At 45.6% G+C, this 17,549-nt stretch overlaps 1 protein-coding gene across 4 annotated transcripts in view; it reads left to right on the top strand.

Annotated features, from left to right (window-relative positions):
- Nucleotides 1-11,308, top strand: part of lrrc4ca (leucine rich repeat containing 4C, genome duplicate a) — a 230,509-nt gene extending 219,201 nt beyond the window's left edge. For all 4 annotated transcript variants that reach the window (XM_048973055.1, XM_048973054.1, XM_048973056.1 and 1 more), the window contains one exon: nt 8,839-11,308. In XM_048973055.1, coding sequence (XP_048829012.1) covers nt 8,891-10,819 — 1,929 coding nt within the window. In that variant the 5' untranslated portion in view covers nt 8,839-8,890 and the 3' untranslated portion in view covers nt 10,820-11,308. The remainder of the gene's footprint in view (nt 1-8,838) is intronic.
- Nucleotides 11,309-17,549: the final 6,241 nt, after the last annotated feature.

The following is a 17,549-nucleotide window of genomic DNA, read 5'->3' as shown; positions in this document are numbered from 1 at the left end:
AATTGGAGTAGTGGAAGAAGGAGGATGGATGCTGACATTTTCATCGCCGGAGCGCCATGTTGCTACCTGACAATAAAAAGCAAACTGACAGACGTAGAGCAGCAGGAATGTCTTTTTATAACATGCCCCCTGTGAACTTAAGCTCTGTTTACTCATGCATTCTCTCCCTGCTCCTGCTTTGCAGAAACATTCAGTTCTGTTAAACGTTATGACAGCATCAAATTTGCATTTACACCAATCGACAGCAATGAGATGAAAAAAAAAAAAGGTAGACGTTGGCATTGTGTCAGCTTTTTATATGAGTCTAAGTGAAAGAATATTTCAGAGCAAAACACCTTTCAATTGGAGGTTCAAAGGAGTGGGGTCCCCCTAGTGGTGGTGGACCTTTTGGTCTTCTCAGTTAGCAATGATATCATTCATATCAGTGTTTATTGGGGTGCTGGCAGGTTGTCTCTTTTGTTACCAGATTTATTTCTTGCCCACAGCTCAAGGCAGAAAGACAAAGCCTGTTCCCAGAATGCATCACACATAATGCAAATTAAAGCCTTTGCAGCACATATATCGCATTGTGACACGTATTCCCCGAAGCTGATTTGATTGTATATTGTTGAGTGAATGCATACTGATTGGCCGCCTCATTATGCGGCCCTCCCCTTTTTCCCTGAAATGGTCTGCTCAGTCAGCAACAGTATCACATGCTCCGGCTTTGCTATTTAAAGCAGGCAGACAGGTCCCTACAGAATGTGTGCGTGTATGTGTATGTGTGCATGTGCGATAGATGGAGCCAGATGCAGCCATGTGAGTTTTCAGAAACAGCATCCCTGCTGGGATTTTTGTGAAATAAAGTGTCACGGCTGTACATAGAGTGTTACATCACACACACATACAAAATAAATAAATCGCGGTCAACAGCGTGCGAATCAGGGAGGCCCAGAGTACTGACACGTTCCGCGCTGAGTAACTGACAGGCTGCGGTCAGTCAGCTAACAGCTGCGTACGGCAGCGGACCTGACAGACATGCATGGGGAACACGCGGCCCCGTGTAGCGTGTCACAGGTAGCATGTGCCGGTCTAGAGGGTAGCCAAGCTCTGCTCTGTCAGCAAGAGAAAACGAGGAAGTGAGCGTGGCAGGGAATGTCAGAGGATTGGAAGAATCCCAATCCAACCAGCAGAATGGGATGTGGTGAGGAGGTCCTCAGAGCTGCCCTGCTTGGAGGCGGGGGGAGAGGGGGCCTCAGGCCCTCATTGGTTCCATTTATAGCAAAGCTATGTTTGAATGTTACCAGGTATCTGAACATGGTTCCTCTCTGGAAGAATAAGCTCCCTCAGCAGGCTGCCGCTCACAGCCAGACGCCCACCGCAGTTCAGGAGCGCCTCCCGGGGGTGTGACAACTAACTGAGCCGGCTATGGCGGCCTGCCCACTCGGCACATCTCGGTCCAATTAAGCATCTTCGGGATGAGTTGGAACAGGCAGAGATCAGCCACCGGCTAATTTGCAACAACTCTGGGAAGCGACGCTGTGTACATGAGATGCCATCTCTGAAACACATTTTCTGCACTTGTTAAGTGTGGGGCCTGCAATTCAGCTGCCTCGTCCATGGGCTAATAGGGGAGCCGCTCACTGCTGCAGCAATGCACTTACTAAAGAGCCTCTTGGTACATGTAAGTCCATTCATCTTCCATAAGCGGTTATCCAGTGCCGGGCTACAGTGAACCCGTCGCCTGTCCCAGGATGCACCGGGCACATACTCACAATCATAATTACACACTGTGTACAATTTCGGGATGCCACCTCTCTTGCATAGTATGTCTATGGTCTGGGCGGAAACCCCCAGAGAGAGAGTCACACACACAGGGACCCCCCCCCCCCCCCCCACAGATTAAACCGTGAAGAGGCTCGAACCCACAACCTTTGAAGTATGTAGTGCCAACTACATTTGTGTTTTACATTTAACATATGCATTAAGATAGATGGTTTTAGTACAGTTCTCTTTGCGAGGTTTCTTGTATTTCTCTTTGTCTGTCTCTTCTTCTCTTCAATGAACTGCCATCCTGTCCAAACTGTTCCCTGCTTGTTCCCTCTCTGAGGTTCTACGTTCCCCATCACACTGTGTGGAATAACTACCATGGTATTATAGTGTGGATGGATTAAAGTAAAAAGCCGATCTCCCACTGATTGTTACAGTGGGACAGTGGGCTCATAACCGTAAAGCATGTAATCCTTTCCATTCGATACATTGTAACCAGGAAGATGACAGATTGGTGTAATCGTTTTATTGTTCATTGTAGCACAGGGTGCCCTGCATTCTCAAAGAGCACCGTCTCCTGGCTGCCGTCCTCTGCTGTGGCTTCGTAAGAGACTTCGCAAAACTCCTCGTAAGTCAGGCTCTCACTGCATACCTCAGAGTGCCTGCCGCAAAGTGCATGTGTATCAGCACTACTGACTCGAACCCTGTCTTACTTGGCATTTTCAGAGAGCACCTCGAGCAGCTAATGCAGCGTAAGACAATCACTCGTGTTTGTCTGAGACTAATGATTTTTCTTTGAGAGAGTTGTAATTGCAAAATAAAAAAGGAAAAAGAACAATCCTGGCTGATTACTGAGGAGCAGCTAATTTACAGCCAGATACTTGCCAATATTGCCGCTGATGGCACAGCCAAGGCCCAGAGCAGTGCCCTGCCCTGCTGCCTCACCCTCCCCAAGTGTGTGGAGGGCAAGGGTTTTTACTGCAACTATTTCATAAAATCGATTATGAAATTTTAATCGAATGCGTAAAATTGGCAAAATGTCCAATGTGTGTATATTTCAAGTTCAAGAAAAATATTATTTTGAAATCAAGTCAGCTTCTAAATTAAATAACCTTCCATTTAAAGCTACTTATGGGTTTTGCAACACATAGAATTATGTGTGTAATTATACTTGCAATTATGTTCATAAATTGCATAAAATGACAGACATAATAATAGTTAAGAAATGGATGGATGTTGTCACTGTTTACATGCCATGATTGTCTTCTGTTTACTAATGACAATTATGTGTCATATGAGTACCTATAAACCACATAATTTTCAGAAATACAGACTGAAAATAAGGACTATTTTACCAGGGAAGCAAAACAGTATCGGAAATGCATTAGTGCCATTTTCCAAAAGGTTTTGTAAAATGTAGTTTAAATTTTGCTTAAATATTTATGCATTTGTTGGTAACCATTATCATATTAATTATTTGTCATGCAGGCTGTTAGCTTATTATATAGTCAATTGTCTGATCAATAGACCTTTAGCTCAATTAGGTACTATGCAGCAGAGTGATGAGACATAGTTGTGATTACATGAAGCAAGCACTTGACGAGAGCACTTCAGGGGCTTTTGAAAGTGGCCTTAGGTATTGGTGAACACTGCTGGTGTGAGTTTCAAGGCGTCCAACCATCTTGAGCGGTGATACTTTATTTTTCAAAAGCAACAACCAAACAAAAGCACTGTGACGGGCAGAATCGCTGCATGGTAACAGTGTAATTTGTGAGCCCTGCCACCTGCCGAGGAAAACAATGGCACTGGAAGGCTTTCAGATTTTGTTGTCTCTGCTGGAAGGTAGATGAATGACTGTTAGTTTCTTTTGTCCTTCAATTACTCCAGTTTTTGTTTTTTTTTTGATAGCAGCCTATAAATTAACTGTACAGTATGATGACTCTATGATGCCACTTAGAAGCTTTTTTTCTAACCGCGGATTTTCTGCGCTGTAAGATGTGCTTAATATTATAAAAGACTTTCTGCCGGACCAAAACTTGACTGACAAGCGCATCATCTCCTGGGACTTGACTGAGCCCTGCTGTTAGCCACAGCCTGCTCCCGTTGTATTGACAAATTGACCACATCCGGCTCGCAACTGTAATTCTGACCCAAGGCGACCGCTTCGGCTGCCCTGCGGGTGAAGCAGCGTAGCGCGTTTCCGCCAAGCCTCCCTTGCACCCGGACGTCTTCCTTCATTCCCTTGCTGTCATGCCACATGAAACGCCACAGGCTGCTGCAAAGCGGCGATCCCTACTCAACGCGGTGTGGCGCAAACGCTCCCTTGCAGGCCAGCAAGCGGCCGCAGACTCCATGCAGAGACAGCGATGTCGGCGGCTGATACGGCAATGCGCATCTGTGCTGTCCCCCCCCCCCCCCGCCCCTTCTTGACATGATAACAGACGCCAGGGACCGGAACCTAAGCTTTACATCTCAGGATAGTATCTCCTCAAGACCCTCAGCTTGCATGGTCTCCGCTGCACCACACTCTGGCACAGCAGAAAGTGCATTCCGACGCAATATTCCCTCATCTGCCTGCGAGCGAATCGATCTGGACAATGGTTCAACTTAGGACCTAAACTTAACCTTCACTATGGCTGGCTGTCTACACCCAAAAGAGTATTGTGGTTCTGATGCAGCATAAACAGAAACACCCCCCCTCCATGTTGTACTGTAAGCAGGTTTGGGTGTTTTTCTCTGACTATGAGCACTACCCCCCCCCCCCCCAGCCTTATTGCCCACACTGAGACCTCTTTCCAATGTATTCATATTGTGTGTCTTTTCCACACCAAAGGATATTTATTCATGACATCGTGAGAAGACAAGCCTTCTGCTTTCCATAGTGCCCTGGGTTTATTTCTTCATGGTTTCGCCTCCAGGTGTTCATCTGGCAGACCATCCGTTTGCTAACGTCGGCCCCAATCACAGAGCGCAGTATGCTTTCCTGGCTGCTGTTAGGGTAAGGCCAGTCAGTCCACCAACACCGTCCGGCTGTGCGATCTGCTGCAGAAGAAGTCTTGAATTGCGGCCATCCCAACTTGCAGCTTCTGCATAAATCAGATTATGGGGAAATAGGTAATTGATGGAACTTTTTAGCCAGAAAATATCTATTATCCATTATTCCCACTGTCACAACCCTAATGGATTTTGCTTCTTGGTCTCTTTTTGAGGCACTGGGTCTGTGACATCTTGTCATCCTGAATGGTGAAAACTTGGGTCTTTCCTGGTTGTATAATGGTGATCTACTGTAGGGCAACTCCAATGACATCTTGTTATCTAAGCATGTTGATACACATAACATATTGTAGCTGCAACTTCCAGAAGGTTCTGTTGAATTAATTAACATCACTCGTATTCATTCTATAACTAACAGAATTTGAGAAGATTTTTTTTTCCGAAGCCATGTTTGTGAGGGACACGCGTCACTGTTAATCAGAGCGATGCGCCCAGCTGTCAGAACACCCATGAGCTTTCTGCCAAGAACACAAACATGCTCGTTTTTCCACAAACTTCCTCTCAGCTAATCTTTATGCGCCCATCGCACATCTAACCAGGGCAAAAAGATGAAAGCAAACCATGTCATTGACAAGCCTGCCTAACGGAGGGACTGTCTTTTCCCACTTCCAAAAAAATGCCTTCTTAAATCGAGTTAACGAATCCCACTGATGAACACAATATGGTTAAACTAAACTTGTAATTGTATGAGATTGGTACAAAACTTTTGCTTTGAAAATAAATCATAATTGCATTATATATTGCAAAATAATAGCACGTGCATAAATAGCACTAATTGAGGACACATGATGAAAATTTGAGTTAAAGCCGCTTTGCTTGTGCTGGCTGTCGGGGGACCTCCAGCTCAGCTCCTGACGCTGATGCCGGCTTCTCCTGGGAACTGCTTTTAGCTCTAGTGCTGTGCCAAGCTGAGCAGTCGGCAAACTCTCCCTCCCCGAGTGCCTGTGTCGACGCCCTACCCCGCCGTCACTTCCTTTTCTCAAACCTCGCATAAACACTATCGCGAAATAATCCCACGGATGTGGTGGAACCAAATGGATGCCCCTTGTTGTGTGGGGAAGCAGTGGATTATGGGTATTTTGGCTGCAGACGCTCGGTTTCTAATCTGCTGTGGGTATTTGCTGCTTCGCTTGCTCCTCAGGGGCACCAGTGCGTCGTAGAGGATTGCGGCACCGTGCTGCCCAATGAAATGCATACTTGTTTCACCAGAATGTGATTGGCTTCCGCTCCACGTGGAAGAAAAACAACAAGAGTCTCACAAATCTCCCCTCTCGTTTTTTTTCTCTGCTTCTTTGTGACTGAGCAGATCCCGCCTGCTCTGCCACCAGCCAGAGAGAGAGGGGGCTCGTGCCAATTCATCATCATTCATCATCTCCAGCCGGCCGAGTGTTAAAAATCCATTCAGTTTTAATCCAGTTTTCTTTATCACCTTTTCATCTAATTCTCTCTTTTTCTCCATATCAGTCGCACTCTTCCCGTTATCATGGAAAACAAGCACTTCTGTGCATCTGTTTCATTTTAGCAACAATTGTTTAATACACAAATGATTCGTGCTCCTTCGCGAATGTGTTGCTGCTTTTAACCTTCTTACGTTTTCGGAAAAGGCGACACGACGAAAGTGGTTGAGAACAGGACCTGCAAACCATCGAAAGTCATTTAAAATCATTTATTTGACGTTGAGGCTTTTAATCCGTAATCTCTCATATTGTTCTTGAAGAAGTGAATGGACGGATGAGCCGTTTGCTGAGCAGTGACCATACTCATTGACTTTGCACAAGTCTTTACGTCCGGTAATTAAGCGAAACGAAACGAGATGTGATGTCATTTTCAGTATTGCACTCATGATCTTTGTCACATTTCCCACGGCCTCTTGGGCCAAACTACCCTATTGTTCCAAGGGGACACTTTCTTTCAGAATCAGGTTTTGCAATTAAAGTATTAGTGGTTATATTAATCGGCCAATTAATCTTTGGCTACAGCAATAACCCCCCTTTCCTCTGGCGATGGAATGTTCCTGCACAATATCAGCGCTCAAGCTCTGCGCTCTTTGCAGTGTAGTGGCAACCCTGCAGTCCATGATCTTTATGTTTTTTTTCTCTTAACTGGGGTCAGTGGAAGGCTGACTACAGGATGTGTGTCATTGCTATACGCCTGTACCTGTGTGTGCCTAGTGTGACTTAAAGCAATATGACGCACCCACACACCCATGTTCTGTGAGACAGGCACTTATCCCCTGTCGGGCTGCTCTATATTTAGTCTCGTCGCATATACACCGTTCAGCCTCTACTGTGAGCCGTAATCAGAACTTTCCAGATTTGTTTGCTTGATTGAAGTACCAGTAGGTGGTGAGCTTCCTGTTATTTATGTTACTGTGGCTAGAAAAATCAATCACATGGTACATCCCCAGCCGCCCCCCCCCCCCCCCATCCCCCCATCCGTTCCCTCCCTCTCGAGATATAGAGGAAAGTTGGGACTGTATATTGTGATTTTGTTTTATGTCGTAGAGATGGAGAGAGTGCCGGCAACACACGGCCTGTTCCGATATAAAAACACATATAAAACACGTTCCCAAGGTCGCAGCCGCAAACCGTTTGTCTCGGCACGTCGCTGTTATTCCGCTTCCCTGCAGCCTTGCCGTCTTCATGGCAGGTGACAGTTACGGATGTACTTCTGCCAGTCGCGGTGAACACGTACGCAGATAGGGGAGGTGTGATTAAACACCGGGTCTGCTGCGGATTTCACTTCCGTGCCCATGAAGAGAGCCTGTCAGGTCCCCCGTATGAAAAAATACATGCAAATAAAACAAAATGCATTCTGGATGTGCTTATACATTCATCCATTCATCGTTTGACCTTTCCACTCAGATTCTGCTCCTGTTGAAATGCAGAGCCTGACAGCCGGTTGTGTGACAACATGAAAACTTCATGGTCATTCATGCATTCACCCAAATAATCTCAGGCTCATTTCAAAGTTTTATTTTAAACTTCCAGAAAAGGGGATGCTTTGCAAAGCTAAAAAGCACTCGCTCCAGTCATTTTCAGTTTGGTTTTTAATTATTTTTAGGCAAAAACTAAATTGCTTTTCTGTGCTGTTACTTTATTTGACAAAATTCATTGTGAGGACTCAAGGTTTCATCCCTGATTGGAAGATTGAACTGCAAACCAGACAAATTAATACAAATATGCTTTTACAAATATACAAATGTACATTCTTAAAATATATATATATATATATATATGTCATACTCGGAACCTTTTACTACTCCTTCACTGAGTGTCCTCTGCTTTTCCATCGCCTGCTGGTATCACTCCACCGGCCTGCAGCACAGGACCCACCTGCAAAACACAGTGAAAGTCTGCTCTGAGATCATCGGACTCCCCGTCAGAGCACTTTCCTCCCTGAGTGAGCAGCAGACTCTAAGGGCAGCGAGTAGGATTCTGCAGGACCCCTCCCATGCTCTGTTCTCAGAGTTTGAGTGGCTCCCCTCAGCTGTCCTGACTGCCGGACACAGAGGAGGAGAGCAACCTTTGTTCCCAGGGCCGTTCAACTCCTCAATTCACAGACTTCTCTTCCTCCCCCCGCCTCCCTGCACTGGGACCCGTCAGTCATTCTGCACTTGAGCCCCCCAATGCCCACTAACAATCCCTCCCTATACATATTTATTCAGTTCTCATCTACCTGATTGACTGTAATTTTGCACAGCATCTTTCGAATACTGTTGCACTTTATGTCATTGTGTCCTTGTTCAACTGCCCTGTGTGTCTTTAATTGCCCCTTGGGGACAAATAAAGTTATTTTGATTCGAATTGAATTGAACTATTTACTGGTATCTTTCAGCAGGCCTGTTCTATAACAGAAACATACAATACACCCTGTTGAAAATCTGTGGCATAGGCATGCATATATCTGTGATTATGTATTAGCTATTTTAGTTGCAGTTAAAATACATGAAGGATATATTAAGTGGCATGGTAGCATGCCTTTCTCTTCTATTCATCGGTCACATCTTCCTTTCTTCACTTCTCTCGTTTCCAGGCCTCACAACCCAAGATTCCCAAAGAGAGGACCACCAGCTAACGAATTATGAATGTTGAACAAGATGACGTCCTACCCACAGCAGGAGACGATGAAAGGTCCTAGGTGGAACAGGGCCCTGTCTGACCATTTGTTTGTGCTGCTGCTGGCCCTCCAGCTTTTGGTGGTGGCGGGCCTGGCGCGAGCCCAGACTTGCCCGTCCGTGTGCTCCTGCAGCAACCAGTTCAGCAAGGTCATCTGCACGCGACGGGGCTTGCGTGATGTGCCCGACGGCATCTCCACCAACACGCGCTACCTGAACCTGCAGGAGAACCAGATCCAGGTCATCAAGGTGGACAGCTTCAAGCACCTCCGCCACCTCGAGATTCTGCAGCTGAGCAAGAACCACATCCGCAGCATCGAGATCGGTGCCTTCAATGGGCTGGCCAGCCTCAACACACTGGAGCTCTTTGACAACCGGCTTACCACCATCCCCAACGGGGCTTTCGAGTACCTCTCCAAGCTGAAGGAGCTCTGGCTGAGGAACAACCCCATCGAGAGCATCCCCTCATACGCCTTCAACCGCGTGCCGTCCCTCCGCCGCCTCGACCTGGGTGAGCTCAAGCGGCTCTCCTATGTGTCCGAGGGTGCCTTTGAGGGCCTGAGCAACCTGCGCTACCTGAACCTGGGCATGTGCAACCTGAAGGAGATCCCTAACCTTATCCCTCTGGTTAGGTTGGATGAGCTGGAGATGTCAGGAAACCAGCTCTCAGTTATCCGGCCCGGGTCTTTCAAGGGTCTCATACACCTGCAGAAGTTGTGGATGATGCACGCCCAGATCCAGACCATAGAGAGGAATTCTTTCGATGACTTACAGTCCTTAGTGGAGCTCAACCTGGCCCACAACAACCTGACCCTGCTGCCCCATGACCTCTTCACCCCCCTGCACCACCTGGAGCGGGTACATCTGCACCACAACCCCTGGAATTGCAACTGTGACATCCTTTGGCTCAGCTGGTGGTTGAAGGAGATGGTGCCAGCCAACACCAGCTGCTGTGCCCGCTGCAGCTCACCCGCCAGCCACAAAGGACGCTACATTGGGGAGCTTGACCAGAACTACTTCAACTGTTACGCCCCTGTTATCGTGGAGCCACCCACGGACCTCAACGTGACCGAAGGCATGGCCGCTGAGCTCAAGTGCCGAGCCAACTCATTGACCTCGGTCAGCTGGATCACGCCCAACGGCTCCATAATGACACATGGGGCGTACAAGGTACGCATCTCTGTGCTCAACGACGGGACGCTGAACTTCACCAACGTAACGGTGCAGGACACGGGCACCTACACGTGCATGGTGAGCAACTCGGCAGGAAACACGACGGCCTCGGCGACCCTCAATGTGTCCTCGACCGAGAACAGCAGCTTCAGCTATTTCACCACGGTCACCGTGGAGACAATTGAGCCCCCGCACGATGAGGGCAGGACCCCCCCGCAGCAGAGCGTGGGACCCACCCCTTCATCTGGCGGTTGGGAGCCTTCCTCTTCGACCACGACCACCACAGCCCGCACCCCTGCCTCCACTAGGACACCAGAGAAGGCCTACACCATCCCCGTTACAGAGCCGGTAGAAGGCCCGCTCAATGGGCTAGACGAGGTGATGAAGACAACCAAGATCATCATCGGCTGCTTTGTGGCCATCACCCTGATGGCTGCCGTCATGCTCATCATATTCTACAAGATGCGGAAGCAGCACCACCAGCAGAATCAGCATGCGCCCACGCGTGCCATGGAGATCATTACCGTAGGCGAGGAGCTGGCGGGAGGCTCGACCATGGAGGGCCAACTGACACTGCCCCCCCTGGAACATGAGCACCTCAACCACTACAACTCTTACAAGACATACAACCATGCCTCCACCATCAACTCCATGCACAGCTCCGCGCATGAACCACTGCTAATCCGGGCTAGCTCGAAAGACAATGTGCAAGAGACACAAATTTGACTCTGTTTCATAATTACAGAAATATTATAAAAAACATTATTAATAAAAATGAAGAGTAAAAAAGACAGAGGGACATGCAGCAAAGCAGCAGGTGGTAACATTTATCGATGCTATTGGGAAAATAGGGTATGTCTGCTGTTTCAAAAAGTGTCTTTACAAAGCAAAGGTTATTTATTTAAAGAAATCTATTGTGGTTAAATTCAAGAAAACGCATCATGTATTCTGCAAAAAAAAATATTTTCTTTCAGCATTTATATCATCTTTATTTGTTTTTCTGTTCTATTTTTTTCTGTTGTGGAAGAATGGTTTACTAAGACGAATGTGCTTGCAAACTCTGTGTAAATCTCACGGGTTTTGAGAGTCAGCGCACAAACTGAGGCCAGTCGGAGGGTCTTTGTTCGCCCAACACACACCGGACGGAGTGTAGAAAACTCTTCGTTTCTGGTTTCAATAAAAACAGGGCTTTGACTGGAGCCTCCCCCCCCCCCCCCCCCCAACAAACTTCTTGTTAAAATTTACCGTGACGCGTACAGATTTACAGCATGGTCATTATCGGAGGCCGAGCATGTCGGGGTGTCTTAATGAAAGCATATGGGGCTCCAGGCTGCATCTGAAGGCAGGTTAAGGTGGATGCTGAGCCTGACTGTTATGGGGCTGGCAGAGGACGCATCCACCTACAGAGCAAATAAAGTAAAATACGCAGTTGTTTATTTCCAGCATTTTTTTTATCTACTTTTTTTGCTCCTTTTGGATGTTACATGTGTTAGTTAGACTTCATGGTTCGGTCTGCCATTGTCCTGCAGCCTGGCAGCTTTAATTGTCATTTGTTTTTTTTCTCTTATCTGTGTGGGGAAAGGTGCAGCCTCTCGAGGCCCCTAGTTTCACACTCTGGTATGTTAATGAACTCCTTCCCTGCTCTGTCCTGCTCGCCTGTCCCTCCGCACCCTGTAGGTCACACCTGCGCTGGTGCTGATGCTCCTGCCTGTCGACTCTGGTACCAGACTGAGCTGGGTCTCCACGCCAAAGGGGAGTGATCCCGACTCCCCCCAAGGAGTCAGCCCCCAATTGGAGGGACTGGCTCTCCAAACCTGGCTTGCTTGCAATAATGAAAATGACACCAAAATTAACACTCACTGTCACTGACACAAAGGATGTCCAAAATGTGACAGAAGGGTGTTTGCTAGGCCACCCCAAATGCACCCTCGCCGAATGAGCCCCCACTGTGTGAGCCGCCCCCCCCCTCCCCGAATCGGAGTGTCTCAGAGCCGGGCTTTGGGCATGATCTGGATGTAAGGGATGCTGGGAACATGCAGAAGCTAGCAGCACATCTGGGAGTGATCTCCTCAACAGCCCGTAAGATATCGCAGGTGTCTGTCCGCGATTACAGCTATAGCTGGCCATTATTCCATTTTATCATCTGAAGAGGTCACACATCCGATTCACTGGCATTCAGCGCATTTAGTCCATGTCCTAATCACATGGAATGGAAAGAAAAGCATGGCGGCAATTCCAATAAATAAATAATTTAGCAAAATAGCCTGCTTCGGTTGCCATGGAGACCAATGACCTTGAGCCGAATAACCGCAGCCGAGAGCTCTTACTGGCCTGATGCTAAAACAGAGCAGAATTAAATATTAAAAGATACGAGGCATACACCATTTCACAATACAGCATGCAGCCTTTTCACGGCACTCATTTGGCCCAACTAATTATATTTACATAGATGTTTACAACTTTCCTTTTGTTTTACAAACTGCAATCCATTTTGTGAGAGGGCAGACCAGGAAAAAAATAAACTTCAATGTGGTAATTAAGTATGACATGTTTAAACCAAGAGTATGAATCCAAATCTGGGGTGTGTGATTCATTATGTATTATTGGGGCGTGACAAGAATCTGGTGGATTTTTCATTACCATATTTATTAGTTGTTATGGCATCCCTCATTTCATAATCTTCTGTGTTTGTGGAAATAAAGAGAAATCAGAATTGGAGCTGGGGGGGGGGGGTGACTGACACTCAGCCCAGATGTGGTCGGCATCATATTTTTAATCTTCGGATCTTTGCTTCCTTTGCTTTGTCTTGAGTTCAGAGCACCAAGACCACACACTGTGGTTTACAAGCAGCCATCTCTCTCCTTTCTATCAGAACTTGCATACGAGCAGCACCCCCTCCCCCCCCTTCTCTCCTTGTGTGTTGACGTTGCTGTTAGATACATTTCGCGTGACCTCAGAATCACAAATCTCAAGTGGGGGTGTGCTTCTGATGGTCCTTACCCACATTTCAGACGCCGCATTTCTTATAAGAAGCCCCCAAGATGCACCAGCACTCTCCTCACAACCTTCTCAGGTTCATAACCCCATCAGCGGAGTGGGCCTCCGCCTCCTCACTGCCCACTGCTCATCCGCAGCTCATCCCCTGCTCTCGAATGCCCCCTGTCTCGAGGTCCCTGCCTGAGGACAGGACAGGGGTGGCTTTCTTACACGGAGTTGAACACAGTAGTAAACCATTGATTCCCCTGTTGTTCTCGATTTCTGTGTTCCGTTTGTGTGTTTGTCATAACGGCGACGGGGAAATAATCTGCCTCTGATCTGGGCGGCCCAGAAACACGAGAATACGACCATAGTTTCCCTTTTGTGTTTGATAATTGATTCTGGGATTTGTATGGTGAATTCTAGTGATGAAATTTTAGTCTTTTCTGTCTCATTCTGTAAACGACCCAGGTGGGGGCGGGTGTGGGCGGGAAGGTCTTTTTTTTTTTTCTTAATTTTTTTCTCTTTTTTCGAGAGGGAATGCTGTTCTAGTGGTAGATTTATATAAAATACATTTTGAGAATAAAATTTTAAAAATACAAACAAAAACATTTTTAAATTTTGATTTTACATGTGCCCACCTGTTCTAAAAATGGAAAAAAAAAAAGAAAAACGCTGTGAAAGAATGGGGGGAAGATTTTCATGTAAACACACTTTCATGACCTTTAAAAAAACAGATGAAGATCGATTATAGAAACCAGAGTTTGTAGTTCATACACAAAAATAAGGTTATAAATAAAATATTGCTGTTGTTTTTTTTCTGTATCGCTTGGTGGTTATTTCCTGTGAACGGCTGGCCTGACCGATTGTGATGGTGCTGCTGGGGTGTGATCTACAAGCACGAAAAACAGCTTCAAAACAAGGGCTCTGTTTGACATACATGAGTTAGAGGACAGTGATGTCCAAACTGGCCATGCGATTCTCTTATGTTTTCGCTAAGCGATTGTTTGTTTTGTCAGACCCATTTTTTCTGCTTTTTAATAAAGTAATTAAGCAGAGTGTCATGATGTCACAGCTGTGAGTCTGGGAGTTCAGCCTCTTGCCTGTCACAGAATATGCATCTATATAATCTCCCGGGGTAACACTGTACTTGACGGGGCACAAATACTTATTAATGACTACTGAAGTATATTATTACGAAACGAACAGATGTAGTAGCTACTTGAGACAAAAGATGCTTCATGATTCATTAATGATGAACAAACATGACATCAGTATTTCAGTTCTGTTATTCATGACTTGTTCCTTCAGTAGTTGAAAAAGGTTTTCAGAATTAACAGATATAGTAACAAATATAGTAACTGCTTGAGATAAAATGTGTGTCATGATTCATTTATTATGAATTAACAGGAGATCAATAAGTAACAGGCTACGTTTGTCCTTGATTAATAATTGTATCAAACTATATTATTTGTGCCCCGTCAAGGAAAGTGTTGTCATTTTATTTATCTGCCTCGTTGCCTTTTTGAGAGTCGTCTTCTCCGCATGTTGTTATTTAATCTAGATTTATTTTTTTGTTTGTTTGGCTTTTCTCATTTTAGCACTGATTATGAAGATATTCCATCATCTGGCTGTGGAATAGCGAGTTGCTTCTGACCATTATGCTTTCAAAGGTGTCTGTTTCACATCCGGTGAACGTAAGTTTGAAGGAGACGGGAGTCTTATTTACTTTACCTTCTTTAGGTATCAGAAAGCATAATCACGTCAGAAAATGGCATTTTTTTTTATGGATAAAGAAATTGAATTAACATGCTAGCTTTTGCTTTTATTCTGGGGTTGGCTTCTAGGGCTCTGGAGTAGCGTATTTGCTTCTGGGAGAAAGAAGACCCGCACGCATTTGAGGGTAAAGAAGAGGATGTTTGGACTGTGACGCTGCCTGCTTTCTGAATAGAAGAAAACAAACACTATAAAGTCTTTTTTGCAGAAAGATTTGAAAATCTAAAGTAGATTCCAAATGCGTTGAACACTCAGAGAAATACAGCTAGTGTAGTCATGAGCAGAAACTAAGGGGAGGTGGGCAGTGTTATTATTGGCGAGACCAGCATTGCACACGCTCTGCACACGCTCTGCACATGCTCTGCTCTGTCACTTTGCACCTTTGCAGAAGCAGTTTGTTGGTACCCTATAGGTAGACAAAATGACAGGTTATGGTGCGTCAATGGTGTTATGGTGTTAAAACTTATGGTGGCAGGATGTGTTTTTTTGCCCCCCCCTCCATAAATATATTCCAAAGTATGAGAAGGTGAATCATATAGAGGCAGTGTAGTTTGCTGGATGTGCAGAACAGGGTCTGGCAGTGGGTGGCATAGCTGTAAAAGAACAGGCTGAGGATTTTCCTGTTATATCCAGGGAAATACAAGTGGAGAAACAGCAGATATTGAACTTATGGATAATGAGCTAATGGCCATAAACGCAAATGGAAGATGCTACTTCTACTCATGATGACATTTGTGATTCTCTTCAAATCTCATACGCCTTTAAACATGATTTGTAGAAATTAAATGGCAATCAAAGATGTACTTTGGCTTATTTTGAAGTGGTTTTGGGATATCATAGAGCTTTTATTTTGTAGTTTTTTTTATTTGTTTTTCATATTTCCAGCATAGGGTTTTGGCAGAAATCATTGACATGATTATTTCCTTAAAGCAGTGAGGATCTTTTTAGAAGAAGCAGGAAACATTGTGACATCGTGAATGGTTAAGAAGAACCTGACAGCAGTTTAAATAACAATAAAGCAATATCTATAGTTATACTGATTTTGTATTTTTTCATGAAAATAAAATGTTTTGTTCATGTCGTTCTGCTTCTGCTATAAAAGGTCCCAGGAACCATGAGACTCACGCTTTTCTACTGCTAGGTGTGAAGTATCTAAAATCAGTTAATAGCTAAATATGACGTTTATGTTCATTTGTACATACTTGGGGGGAAAAAATCAGATATAAGGCAGCAGCTGTCTTCGGGACCCTGCAGATCAGGTGTGTATCTGGCTCCTGTACTCCAGTAGGACGGGCGGGGGGGACAGGGGGGGCGGGGTAGTTGTAAGTCCCCCCTTGTGCCTGTTTTCATTACCAAGGTGCTCCAGTTTCCTTCCACCGCCTGAAGTCACGCAGCCCGATTGGTGACTTTACGTCGCGCGAAGGATATATACGCACGTGTCATTGGAGAGCATGTCTACCAACTCATTACCAAGCTGACGGATGACTTGTCTTTCTCCAGGTACGCCAGCGGCACGCCGGCGAGGGAAAGGGGGAGGGTTCAAAGGATGCCGGATGGGGAATGGAAGAAGACAGTTATAAATCTCATTTCTTTTCGCGAGCCGAACGCGGTGTGTGCTGTGCTGGGTGGGCGAGGGAGACACACCTGCTATTCACACCGACTGAGTGCAGAACTGGGGAGCTGTAATTGGCTTGGGAATATGTGCCCTGTAGGGTTTCCTGCCATCAGAAGGTGACTCTGCTCTCAGACCACTGATATAGGAAGAGCCCAGACAGACACTTTGGTGGCTGATCAGGATTAAAGAGGTAAAGTATGTTAGATGACGCCAATTCTATACTGTCTGTCCTTTTCTCCAGATCCTTATCTTATGCATTTAAAACAGATTTTTAAAAATGCTTCCTTAATTATGTGTATTGCACACACACACACATACATATATATATAGTTTTGTTTTTTTGACCATGATTGATTTTCTTTAAAGCTGCATATTTTTCTTTTTTTTTTCCTCCAGAAATTCAGAGGAATTAATATTTCACAGAGCAAATACCAGTAAACGGTTTGCCATAAGCTCGAAGCTGGGGTCAGCTGCATTGTGAGTATGGCTCCTGCTGAAGGTTCCCTCAGCTTCTACATGGAAGTCCTGCTACAAAAGAGATTGGCTAATCTACTCAAAAAAAAAAAAAACTTCTGGAAAAGCATCGGTTTAGACTCGTGTCAAACTCGTGCATGGAGCCCCGTCTGTGATTTGGACCAGTCAGTGGATGAAGGTTTTGACCGAATATCTCCTCCTGGATGGTAAATTGATGGCGGGAAAGAGGATCACATTTCATCCCTTTGCCTTAGGGCTAAATTACTTGACTCGCAATGAAAAGACGCTCTATTATGAATTAGAGTGAAATGAATCACTGTTAATGTTTACATTTCCTATTACATACACAGTGCCTGGTGTCCTTTTATTCATTTTTATTTTTTGCTGCTTTTCAGTGTCTCAGTTACCACAGAGGAAATGGGCCCCACCGTATTTTCAGCACAGTAGCTGTCATGTTTCACTGTGCGCTTAACGTGACTCGTTTTTTAACCAGGATAGGCAGAAACTGGGAGAAACCCAGTTTAAACAAAGAGCCTGTATTGGTTTCCAGACAAACTGCAGGAAAATGGCATTTTTATTGTCAAACGGGAACGTAATTCTGCCCGCTGCGGCGGT

This window comes from Brienomyrus brachyistius, chromosome 13, assembly GCF_023856365.1.
Source record: "Brienomyrus brachyistius isolate T26 chromosome 13, BBRACH_0.4, whole genome shotgun sequence".
Classification (NCBI taxonomy): Eukaryota; Metazoa; Chordata; class Actinopteri; order Osteoglossiformes; family Mormyridae; genus Brienomyrus; species Brienomyrus brachyistius.
This window is presented reverse-complemented; position numbering and strand designations above follow the sequence as displayed.